Source organism: Engraulis encrasicolus, chromosome 4 (genome assembly GCF_034702125.1).
Source record: "Engraulis encrasicolus isolate BLACKSEA-1 chromosome 4, IST_EnEncr_1.0, whole genome shotgun sequence".
Lineage (NCBI taxonomy): Eukaryota > Metazoa > Chordata > Actinopteri > Clupeiformes > Engraulidae > Engraulis > Engraulis encrasicolus.
The window spans coordinates 28724157-28737568 of record NC_085860.1 but is presented as its reverse complement, the minus strand read 5'-3'; the positions used below and the strand labels follow the sequence as shown (position 1 = coordinate 28737568).

At 42.4% G+C, this 13412-nt stretch overlaps 1 protein-coding gene across 6 annotated transcripts; it reads right to left on the bottom strand.

The window, feature by feature from the left end:
- Nucleotides 1-504: 504 nt before the first annotated feature.
- On the bottom strand, nucleotides 505-11420 carry sqor (sulfide quinone oxidoreductase). 6 transcript variants are annotated; one of them, XM_063197089.1, is made up of 10 exons: nucleotides 11218-11420; nucleotides 10564-10787; nucleotides 10220-10390; nucleotides 9733-9786; nucleotides 7935-8129; nucleotides 7287-7496; nucleotides 6782-6965; nucleotides 5955-6022; nucleotides 5133-5311; nucleotides 505-2710 (listed from the first exon to the last, which is right to left on the bottom strand). In XM_063197089.1, the coding sequence occupies exons 2-10, from the start codon at nucleotides 10783-10785 to the stop codon at nucleotides 2653-2655; spliced, it is 1341 nt and encodes a 446-aa protein (XP_063053159.1). In that variant the 5' UTR covers nucleotides 10786-10787; nucleotides 11218-11420; the 3' UTR covers nucleotides 505-2652. The 6 variants fall into 6 exon arrangements, with proteins under 6 accessions (XP_063053159.1, XP_063053160.1, XP_063053162.1 ...); XM_063197090.1 differs by having other exon boundaries at nucleotides 11222-11420; XM_063197092.1 differs by having other exon boundaries at nucleotides 11300-11420.
- Between the last annotated feature and the right edge of the window lie 1992 nt (nucleotides 11421-13412).

The window sequence follows — 13412 nt, the reverse complement described above, 5'->3', positions numbered from 1 at the left end:
TTTTTCAGGAAAGGGGCGGAAGGGATTAGTCTACTTGCCAGCCCATAGGCATTGTGAGCACACATTGAGTACACACCAACATTTTAGGACAGAAATGTGTTAGTGGTATGGGTCCCCAGTAGGCCTATGTCTTCTGCCGGTGTGCCTGTGAGGCATCCGATTTGGTTTCCCCACACAAAAGCAATGCAAAGTGACTCCCTCTACAGGACACATCGGTTCCCCCTATGTAATATTTTTTTAGCAGTGTCTTTCCAGGGTTCAAGTTGCCCATTCTCAAATGTTACCATACAAAAGATCAAATCTGGCAGTACACAGCACAGTTTCGATGAGCAGCATAGTTGCAACCCCTACTCTGGCCACCATCATACACTGTGCACCTTTAATGTGTGCCCACATTTTACATTGAAAATCCGCACTTTACTTTATTGTCAATGATAAAAAACCTTGTTTCTGCTATTAAATCTGATTATTCGTACAGTGAAAATGACACCAAAATAAAAACAGTTACAAGTAACAAGTAGGTGTTTATTTTAGCTATGTCTGATGATAGCAGGCACATTTTGCTTTCATTACAGTAGCTAACTGATGTGCCACTTGCAGTAGCCAACTGATGTGCCACAGAAGCTAGCTCAATCAATCAATCAATCAATCAATCAATCAATCAATCAATCAATCAATCAATCAACCAACCAGCCAATGAACCAATCAGTCAATAAATCAATTAATCAAATCACATAGGAAAAAGGCATTCATCATTCATCATTTACAATATCAAAAATGTCTCAGTGACTGAACAAGGTTCATTATTATAGGAAAACTGAGAGAACTCAGAATCCACTACATCCAAACAAAGGCCCGCAGGCCAAATCCGGCCCATGCATGGCAAACATTTGGCTCGCCATGAGGTCAGAACAAATGAACAAGTTGAAGGTAAAAGCTCGCACATCCAAGCGTCTGACCTGGGAGCAGGACCAATAAATAGCCAGATAAAAAAGAGAGAAAAGTCCGCAACAACCAGGATTTCATGCTCCCAATTATTTTTTGAAAAATTGGGAGCATGAAATCCTGGTTGTAGCAGACTTTTCTCTCTTTTTTATCTGTCAGAACAAATGAAAACATAAATGAATGTGTATTTTGATCACTAAAATGTCAGTGGGTCATATCTTTCCAAAGCATTCACAGAGAGTTAGATCTTATGCTAACAGTCTCATTGACAAGAGGTAACAGACATTGACAAGTAGGGAGGACGGAAAAGCGAAAATCTGTTCTCTGTTCAGACATCTAACTTCTTTCTCAATGGGTTGGGGCATTGGTTTGGCCCACATCCTCACTTGCTCTACATAATTTGGCCCTTGCAGAAAAATAATTGGAGACCACTGCACTACATATTCCTCCAAGCTGTTGGCAGTAGAGATGCACCGGATCCTGATTTTTAGGATCCTGCCGGATACCGAATCCACTGCTTAAGATTCTGCCGGATCCGGAACCGGATACCGGATCCTACGAAAGGGTTGAAACACATAGCCTACTCGCACACGTGGGCCCTTTTTTATTTCGTTGCCTCAAACTATTTTTTAGACTCATTGGCTTACTGCCACATTGGCCGCTTCCAACTTTCTTTCACTCCATGCAGCAATTGGGGTTGTGAAAGACTGACTGAAAAACCTAGGCTAGAGATGCACCAGATCCTGATTTTTAGGTAACTGCCGGATACCGGATTCTGTGAAAAACCCTATTATCCTGCCGGATCCGGAACCGGATCTTGGATCCTGTGCATCTCTAGTTGGCAGGTTCCGTAACTTAGGAGCAAGTCATATTTTAAACTGTTGAAAATTAAATCTGTAATTGTGTAGTATTCTATTTTTGTTAATCAACATGCATTTGCGTGAATAATTGATATTGCATTGTCACATTCTATAACATAAACATAAACTAAATTGAACGAAATAACTGCATTATGTGTATTTATGTGAGCTACTTGACACCTGAATTTCCCCCCGGGGATCAATAAAGTTACTCTACTCTGCTACTCATTACCACATAAATACCTCCAAGCAACTTGTGCTGCTATTTAAGTGCTACGGTCAGTGTCACCATGTATAAGGAGTCTCATGGGATAGGTACCCAAGCAGAGGCGGAACAATAGCCAGGCCTGCCAAGGTCATAACTGGGCACCACCCTATATGAGGGCCCTGCTGGGCCCTAGGACAAATAGTCTGCTGCTCGCTAATGAAATCATCCAGGCATCAAGCAAATTAAACCCTATGAGATATTTACACAATATTAAAAAAGTAACAATATTGAAAATATAAAACGCACTGCAGTATTTCCCTATGTTCTGAATCACAGCTATACTGGATGAGATCACACAGTAGCCTTTTATCCTACCTAAAACACAATTACAAGCAATAATAATAGTGATGAAAAAAAACGTAAACACAGTGTGAAAAATATATATGAAATCTGAAAATATTTCTCTGGATTAATGCAAAGCCAAATCAGTATATTCACCTAAAAGCACTCAATAAACAAGTTGTTGTTATGAATTTGATTTTGATAAGCTTTTTTACACCTCATACTATATTGCTGTTAAATGGAAATAATGTAATGCAATGTAATGTAATATATTGGCGTCTTGTGGTCCATGGAAGTCTACTTCATCCCCAAGTGCATGAGGGTGCGATATGGTCCAGGGCCTCCCCACAGCCCCCTGCATCAGCAAACAGAAAAGGCAAGAGCAGGTCATGTGGTATTTTTACTGTCTTGTGTTTTGTTTATGGTTGCTAGAAATCAATACATCCATAAGTTACATACTGTTCAGACATACTTTACATGCAGGGGTGTGTAGACTTTTTATAGGCACTGTGCATGCATACATACGTACGTACATACATACGTACATACATACATACATCTCAATGTGTTTTAACAGATGATAAAACATATAAGGATAAAGATTTGCTAAACACTCCAATATCATGATCATTGTGGCTGAAGAAAGTTAGAATAGTTTACATTTGTAAGCCATCTGTAAGCACTACATCTGCTGTATTTGCGTTTTGTCACGGTCCTGCTGTCATCATTGGAGGGTTCCCCCGGTACACTAGGTGGCTCTTCACTAATGTTTCTTTTCAGGTGCTACGCTGATTGGATGTGGATGACTCCTGGGCCAGCCTTTCAAATGAGCTGCAGTGCATTCACACTCTCTCTACTCTCTGCCTCTCTGTCAATCGGCCTGTGAGAGATAGACTGGCTGAGGCGACTCTTGCTCTATCTGGGGTCTCGGGTTGGGATTGGGAGTTATTGGAAAAATAAAAGATCTGTAAATGGTTACCCTCTTGTCTGTCCCCTTTCTGTGTCATGGCACTTGGGCCAGGTTGTGACAGTTTGTATAACAAGTGTCACATGACCTTAGATGTCAAATGAGCAAGTTGTGACCGTATAACAGTCAATTTTGATATGTCCTCCCAACATTACCAACCTTCTTTTACAGGCCTGATAGTAGAAGATAATCCTAAGAATGAGCCTTTAGGTACCAGTTTTTGAAATAAGAAAAACCTATGGTAACAACCACTGTAACAGTTGTTACTGTATTATCAATGTAGAGACAAATATTTTATTCTTATTCTATGTCAAGCCTGAAATCAGGCTCTGTGCCTGAAAACAATCAGCTCTGCACCAGCACCTCCCCGCCCAGGTCTCACCTGTAGCATTAACTGTGCATACTGTGGCATCATTGCAGACCTCGATTTTTTTCTTGCAAAGGAAACCCTGTTAATCTCTGAAATCAGGCATTGAGTCTGAAAAGTCAAAATCAAAATGGGCCCCAATTTTGTTGGTGGCAGCCCCTCCCTTAGCCTTAGCCTGACCATCCCATAATACTACCATTTCATTTCGTATTCATGGTCTGGAGTTTGTTTGATCTGACGCGATTGCAGGAAGCGGAAAGTTTGCACTCAGTTCTGGTTTGAAATGATTGAACTCAACAACAACATAGCGCAGGTGTTTACGTCATTGTCACAAGTGTCCTCCTCCCCCTTTCAGCCCCACTAACCTGTCTCTTCGCTTATTGGCTGTTTTTTGGGGAGGGTTGGCCGGCCAGATCCTGTCGGTCAACATTGTAGCTCCCCAGAAAACAGTACTCAGACTAAGTATGGAGTAAGGATAGGCCGATATACTGTATCTATATCGGTATCGGGCCGATATTTGCATTTTTTAAGTGTATCGGTATCGGCCGATACGCGTGTGGTTTTGGCCGATACGCAATATTTATTATTTTATGTCATTCGGGGTTTTTTTTAAAACACCAAGACACTTAATGTTTTCATTACTTGATTGTTAGACATTACTTGATTGTTAGAGTGGGTGTTTAAATGTTACAAGTTCTACCTCAATTTGATAATGTTAAAGGAATGTTTATTTTTAACTTGAGACCTGGAATATTTGTCATTTTTTAACCTTTTTTTTAAAAACCCATATCGGCCCCAAATATCGGGTATCGGAAATCGGGTATCGGCCAAGGGTGATGAAAAAAAATCGGTATCGCATCGGCCATTAAAAAACCTGTATCGGTCGACCCCTAGTATGGAGCCAATCTTTTGGCGGAAGTAAGTAGGATGGCGCGCGAAGCTACATTATACCTATGTACATTTCTGAAAATAGGGGCTCACGAGGGTCCGGGGGCCCACCGGGAAATGCCAGCTATGCCAGATGGCCAGCCCCTCCCTGCCCCTTGCCTGATTATCATCATGACTTTCAAATCTCTTCGAGACTTGGTCTGACCAAGATCATGACAACTAACATTCTTAAACGGCATGGTTGGCCCACCTACCTTAGTTTGCTACTGGTCGAGGGTAGAACAGGCAGAGCCAAAGTTTAAACCAAACATTTCTTAGTCCCCAATAGAACGTCTCTGCTTAAACAACGTCACTGCTTTGAACACGCCTCTACCCAGAACGGTTGGAAATGCTCGAAGTTGATTAGTTCCCGACAAAGTGGGTGGAGTTCCCACTGTAGCGGGATCTAGATTCTACTTGAACGAGCTCCTGGCCTTAGTGAGTGTAGCTGAGCCGAAGGCTTTGCGTCACCACTAAGGCGGAGCCTGGGTACCCTGCCCCTGCAGCGGGCCTCACCTGAGCAGGCCGTGCCAGTAGAGGGTTGGCATGAGGTCGGCCTTCATGTGGTACATGGTCCTCCGCTCCTTGCTCTGGTCCACGGGGAAGGTCTCCAGGGGCTGGCCGTTGTAGTCAAACTCGGCCAGGATGACCGTGTTGTAGCTGGTGACCAGAGGGCACGACGTGTAGCCGTCATACTGCCAACACAGCAGAGCACAACACCACACACACACACACACACCAACGTCACTCACGGGACAAAAAGTAAACAGCGCAGCCGTGCTGTCGTGCAGCCGTGCTGACAATGGCTACGTTTAAATGTCATTTGTAATTCAGAATTTAATAGTTCCGTAGAGTTTACTTTGATCTATCATTTAATTCCGAATTGTGAAGTGTTTACATGATGTTTTCAAAGCGGAATTAAGCTTTATTCAAAATTAAAGTGAGTTAATTCTGAATTAAATGTCTCATGTAAACGTAGCCAATGAAAAAACTTGACCTTACACAGGGCCATTAGTTATACATTACGACTTGGCCATGGCCATTCTGGTAACAACAAGTTTAAAACAAGGGCCATGTCTGAACCGGGTTAAGCATAATGCTATTTGAGCAACTAACACATGCAATAGACATGAATGTGAATCGAGTACTTGAAAGAATAAGCAAATCAACAGAAATTAATCATTGCATTTTTTATCACAAAAACTGTCATACTGCAAATTACAATGGGCATCTTGCAAGTCTAAAAATGAAGAGCTATACCGCCGCCTTGTGGTATTAAGAGGAACTGTTCTGGGCATTCAGAAAGGAAACATGACACATTCATGAAACATATCCAACCTTTTTATCAGGCTGTGTATTCTTCATTACTCGGCTGATAGTCCTGTCCAGAACACTAGACTGGGCAGCTGAAAAACAGGCCAAACAGCTGTAGTAAATAGTAAAACTTTTCACTGTTCTCAACAACGCCTACTGCTAGTGCAGCAAGAGCTTTACCCCCCAACAATCTGTGCAACATTTGGAATGGATGATGGATGAATGACAACCTGTATGTATGATCTTTACAGAACAGTTCAGGGTAGTAGTACCGGTATATCTGACATCAGCAATTTAATATACCCAAATCTGATCAAAGTGATTGACATTCATTTTATGATCACAATTTGTCCATCTCTGAACAATTAATCGCTCAGTCTTTCTTACAGTTGTTTAAGTTCACAAGATGGAAACAGCAGCATACAGATATGTATCCTGCATCTGATTAGCACACCTTGCGGGGTTTGCTGTGAGGTTGCAGGTTCAAGACCAGCTCTGGACTGCAGGTTGACCTCATTTACACCTAAATGTGTCGACTCACAGCATGAACACAGCAAACAAGACAAGACCGACAATGGCGCTGCAAGTAATGGACTTCTTTGAGCTGATGACATGTGACAAAAGCTTATTGGGCAACATGAGGCCATTTGGGCATCATGGTTGACAGTCTGTAGTTGAACTTCATGAGATAGAGCATTATGATAGTGAGCCGCAGCAACCGACAGCCGCAGCAGCCAATCAGAATGTCTGAATGCTTGCATTTTGCATCTAACCATTCTACTTAGTCACTTTTGCCACTCGCATTAGCCACTTGCTTTTGTGGCTTTTGTTGTGTCCGCAGGGTCACTCACCCACAGCGGCGGCGGTCTTGGCAGTGGGCAGGTTGGTGCAGTCTCCGATGCCGAAGACGTTAGGGTAAACTTGGTGCTGCAGGGTCTCCTTGTTGAGGTTGAGCCAGCCGGCCTCGTCAGCCAGGGGGGAGCCTTTCAGCACGTCGGGGGGACCCATTGGGGGAGTGACATGCAGCATCTCATACTAAACACACATGCACAGAAACACACACAAGAACACACCTAAGGGTCAAACATGAAGAGAGAGGTGAGGAAGACTCACAGGGTGAGTGTCTTGACATCAGGTGCTCATTGGGATCCAAATAAAAAGTGATGTACTTAAGAGAATAAACTCCTCTGTCTTTACTCCTAAGGGTTAGTCACTACTGCTGTTTTGGATATTGGTCATTATTACAGGAATACAGCACTATGAAAAACAACCAATGTTGATCATATAAACAAAGCCTACAAAAATCTGTGTAGATCTCACTGTAGTGTACAGTGTAGAGTGTAGAGACGTACAAACCTCAAAGACTTTAGTCTCTCCAGGTTTGTCCAGGTTCTCAAACACTGCCTCCTGTTTGTCAGGCCGCACTTCTATCAGGTTCTGTCTGAGGTTAATGTTCAGGTCTCGGGTCTTGACGATCTCCCACAGAGCATCAGCATATTTCTTGATGCCAAACAGCACCGGCAAAGATGTGTTGTATATGATGTTAGCCTTTGACCTCTTTCCAGTCTAAAAGGGACAAAAGGGGAACAAAATATTACTTTACATTATTACATTACATTACATTGCATTTGGCAGACGCTTTATAACCAAAGCGACTTACAAACAAGGACATAATCATAGCCAACATCACTAGCAGATACAAACTGCACAGGGGATAGAACAAGTGCAAATGCAAAGAAGGGTTAGTTGTGTGTATTTTGTAAAGTAGAGTACACACACACACACACACACACACACACACACACACACACACACACACACACACACACACACACACACACACACACACACACACACAAAGGATTATATGGACTCAAGGGACTATATGGACTATGTGACTATATGCACCAGAGCTTGTTATGAATGTAAAAGTCTACCCCCCAAAAGCAATAAAAAGTTGATCACAAAAAAAGGAAGCGTCAGTCGCTATGTACTGTATATAACCTTTCGGAGATATGCGTCTGACAGGTACATGATCTTCTGCGGGGCTCCGGCACACTTGACTGGTGAATTGGGGAAGGTGAAGATTGCGTTTCCCTCTCTGAAGTCCTGAAGGGCCCTCCAGGTCTTCTGCACCGTCTTCTGCGAGTAGTTGGAGCCGATCTTGGGGTGATCAAACCCCTCTGGCAGACCTTTGATCTGGATGAGGCCAAGAACACAGTAATGACACACACACACCAAAAGCGACCACGGCAACACCGATGATGGAAGTAATTGACATTGTATTGAGTCGCTGGTGACAGAAGAGACAAAAGCGATTTGGGCGACAAGAGGTGATTTGAGCAACAATTTGTAGTTGAACCTCAGCGAATATTATACTAATGAGCTATGCTGCGGTTCAGTGACAGCTGCCACAGCCAATTGGGATGTCAGAATGCTTGGATTGTGCTTTAACTTTGTGCATTTCAACTGAGTGTTGCAGTTGATATCAAGACTCATCAGATCAGGCAACATTTTCCCGATCTTCTAGTGTTGTTTATGGTGAGCCTGGCCAAATTGTTGCCTCATTTTCCTGTTCTTAGCTGACAGGAGTGGCACCAAATGTGGTTTTCTGCTGCTATAGACCATTTGCCTCAAGATGTGATGTCCTGTGTAATCAGGGATTCTCTTATGCATACCTCGGTTGTAATGAGTGGTTACTCATGTTGCCTTTGTATCAGCTCAAATCAGTCAAGCCATTTTCCTCTGACCTCTACCATCAACAAGCCATTTTTGCCCACAGAATCGCTGCTCACTGCATTTTTTTCTTTTTTGTACCATTCTTTGTAAACCCTAGAGATGGTTGTGTGTGAATATCCCAGTAGATCAGTATTTTCTGAAATACTCAAATCAAGCCCTTTCAGCTTGACAGCCATGCCATGTTCAAAGTAATTTAAATAGCCTTTCTTCCCCATTATGATGCCCGGTTTGAATTGCATAAGATCATCTCAACCATGTCTACATGCAAAAATGCATTGACTTGCCACGATGTGATTGGCTGATCAGAAATTTGCCTCAATGAGCAGTTGTAACAGGTGTTCCTAATGTAGTGGCCGGTGAGTGTATATAAGTCTATCTAATATGGAATTCAAATGCTAAACATTAATTTGTTTGTATACACAATTATTACTCATATATTACACCATAATGTATGACACCATTCATATTCAGAATAATAATATAGGGTAATATGAATATAATGTGTATAATACTAGTAGTCACAATGAAATGCAGTCACATTGTTTCTGGGAGCAGGTCAACCTGACAAAGACTGACTACATGCATGTAATCAGGTCAAGTGTACTTAATTGTCAAAAATCTATGTAACAGGGTTAGCAGTTAGCACAGAAGTTTGAAATTTGATCAGTCTCCAATGTGCAGTTCAACTAAAAAATATAAATAAGACATTGGCCGTAATATATCTCTCTCTCACACACACACACACACACACACACACACACACACACACACACACACACACACACACACATCTCTCTCTCTCACACACACACACACACACACACACACACACACACACACACACACACACACACACACACACACACACACACACACACACACACACACCTCTCTCTCACACACACACACACACTCACTCTCTCTCTCACACACACACACACACACACACACACACACACACACACACACACACACACACACACACACACACACACAGTGTGCAATAGTATGCATCAATGTAATGTTTGTAGTGTTATGTCCTCTTGTGTTGAGAAAACATTACCCTCTCATAGTGAAGCTGAAGTCCAAGGGCAACAATGAGATATTCATAGGAAATCTGCAATGGTTAGAAACAGCCATTACAATTGTACACTTCATGTTGACATTTAACACAGAGATAGGCCTATCACAGACCACACAGCTGATGATAAGTGTGACGTATCTTTCCTGGGTACCGGTACACTATTCTCATAGCTTAACTCAGTGTTTCCCAACCAGGGGTATGCGACCGACCACACCTCAAGGGGTATGTGGAAAAATGTAATAATGACAAATATATGGAGTAGTGTAGTCTCATTGGGATAGGAACAGATCTAGAATATGAGTGAGGGGGGGTGTACATATGACAAAATGGCTTAAGGGGTACGCAAGAAACTTAGCCTAACTGGAGGGTGGATTTGCTATGCCCTTATCATACTTGATCAGCCACAAAATACTAGGAAGCAGGCCTACACAGAGAGTTGAATCTGGTATAGGGCGTTTTCACCTACCTCTTTGCCACAGTCGGTGCGCACAGAGTTGGTGTCGGGGTTAACCTCTGTCACTTTGGATTTGATCCATTTTACCCCAGATGGCATTACACTGGCTGTGGGGCGTCCGGATGACTCCAAGTTCTTTGCTCCAGCTCCAACGAGAGTCCATATTGGCTGGTAGTAATGCATCTATAATCATCACAACAACTGTGTCAACGCTCGGAGAGAGTTCACGATAGCTGTAGCGAGACAAGCTAGACATTTGTTTATTTTGTCAAAAACAGAGCGTGGCCCACACACCACAGAAGCCAGCCATACTGTTTCGGGAGAAACAAAACATGATACAGGATAGGTTACACTACCTCACTCGGCTCCACAACAGCAACATTGTCGGCGCCAACTTTACGTTTCATGCGGGCGCTCATTGTGATACCCCCGCTTCCACCCCCGACCACGAGAACCTTCACATGCTCTTTGGAAGCGCTGCGGCTGGTCGTATGGAGGGACTGGCAGCCTGTCCAGTCATAAGTCCTCGAACAACCCCGGCCCCACTGGGACACTTGTGCGCGCAGAGCAGATGACATGACTGCGTGAGAAAATATTGTGCACAGATCATCATGTAACATTGACTAGGCTACGTCATCTAACAATCTTTGACAACACTTACAATACAAAATTGCTATGCACAAAGCGCAGTAGGCTATTACATTCATTCACATGTAGCCTAGTTTGAGTTTCTGTTTGTTTACACACAGCAGCTACCCGTTTGACCCCGAGCAAAACGAACTTACACAATAGTCTACTATCGACGAAAAGGTCGTATCTCGGAATAAGTAGACTAATCTTGATCTTGTATACTCACACTAAATGGAGTAGCGTTAGTTAATCGCCCTGCTAGTCTACTTGAATTTGGCGATCGACTTGACAGCACTCGGTCTGAAAATGTCAGTAGCCTCCTGGGCTACTCTACCACACAGTCACAAACAAAAAATATCCGTACAATAGCTTTGGCCTACCTACTTTCTTCCTTCGCCTCTACCTCCTAAGATGACCATTGGCAACTGTGGTTAAACTTCTTACGACAGCGCTTCCTCTTACCCTCGCTCTTACTTTATTGTTGATTGGATCACAGATGTTTGCAAGTCTTAAAGGGCTGTGGTTGGTTTCCAAACCACATGTTACGCTGTGCGACACCTCACTTACAATATCCGTTTTGGCAGGTAGAGTTAGTTTAGTAAGAGGTGAGGGGAGGTCACCCAATCTCCATTCTTCTTTCTAATAAAGCGGGCTACTTTACAGTGCAGAGAGACTGTCGTCCACCAGGGAGTGCATGAGCGCTTATCTGTAAATATCAGGGAAACAAACTGCGTAAATAATGGGGTTTTTTTTATCAGGCATGTTCTAACTGTTTAAATAAGAGTTTGTCTAATAACGATGAAAAAGGTAGTAACACGTGATTTGTTCTTTTGTACATGTCACAAATAGACGCGCATATATGCATATGCATTTGATCTTTTTAAGAGCAGTATCATAGATAAGAAATGTGTTCTTTTTTGTTTTGAAATATAATAGGCTACACACTCACTGATTAAAGCTTGGAAAAGATCTTTCTGTGCAGAGAGACATGCCCCCAGGTTTTTCTTCCTAGTAGACTTGAATTGGTGGGCCATGCATGTGGCACAAGTTAGTAGGCTGTAAGGACAGGATGAGCTATTTCTTGCAATATATACAGTTAAATTTCTGAATTTCACATAGGCCTGCTGCTACTCTATCCAGTATATATGTTTATGCCAGTAAAAAAGACCCTTGTCTTAAAGGGGTCAGTTGTCCCAGGCCCAGGGAGAAGGGGGGGCCAAAATTGGGTCCTGATTACATTGCATGTATTGGGTTAGGGGGGCCCTTTCAAATGGCTTTGTCCTGGGCCTAACCAAAACTGTCAGCGGTCCTGCCCTTAGGACTAGGACATGTACTAAGATTTGTGTGGGTTTGTGTGGGTTTCATTTGTGAAAATCTAAAAAGATTGACCTACATATGCACCAAAAACTCAGATGTATCCATGCAACCTGTATGTTTTCTAGCACATTCTACATGCCACATCTGATTTCATATGGAATTCAGTGCATGTGCACTTTTACAGTCTTAGTACATCTGAGCGTTTGTGTGAGAAGTTACGCAACAAGTAGCCTACGAAGATTTTTGTGCGTAAGCAAGCTTTGTGCATGGGGCCCCGGGTCTTGCCCTTATGGCTGTGGTCGCGGAGGCTTCAGTGGACCCCACCCACCCTGTCAGGAAGGACAGCCAGAGACTTATGCTATGCTATCACTGTCCCCATTGCCAACAGTATTGCTGTTGCTCCACATGTAACGAAAGGTCAGTTTCTATTGTTTTGACTGTGGTCTTGGAAATTGAACTTTGACATTTAGGTTGCAAGCCAGTCAAAGTCCTACTCTTGTTACATGCAGGCTGCTGTCATGTTTATGTCACTATGTAAGTTGTTTTATCTGTAACATAGTGACTTCCTATGAGTGTAGGTCATAGGGAGGTAAATTAAGCAGCCTAATTAGGGAACCAAGGCATACCCAAAAAGCCATTTATTTCCAGTGATTATGCTAAGATATACCAATAATTATGATACCAATAAATCTAAGCACTGAAAACACTAAATAAAATGATATACACAATCATGAATAATGCTTGGAAATGCTGCAAATATGTAAAAATCAAAAAATGGTGGACTGCTCCTTCAACCCTCCTGTTATCCTTGGGGTCTATTTGACCCCATTCAATGTTTAACGTCTGAAAAATACATGAAGTACATAATTATTTTGCTTCATCTTTGATGACTTTTCCTAAATATATGGGGTCAATGTGAAAAAAGTGAAATTTCCACAAAAATGTTTTCCCTAAGTGCTGTACAGGTTTTGGTTACAGCTGTGTTCCTTGGGGTCAATTTGACCCCAAATTATTTTAAGTGTATTAAACATAAATGGAACATCCATATTTTGCTAATACATGTTCCAATCTGTCTAGATGATGTAAAACACATGAACATAAGTTATTTAGAACAGAACATTTTACTTTATTTAGCTAACAATATATATGATGTGGACGAGGGCCAAAACTAATTCAAGGCAACTTTTGGGCAGTTGTTGCACATTTTCGCCTAGTCATGGATTCGTTTTTTTGGTGTGTGGGCTGTGTGTGGGGGTGC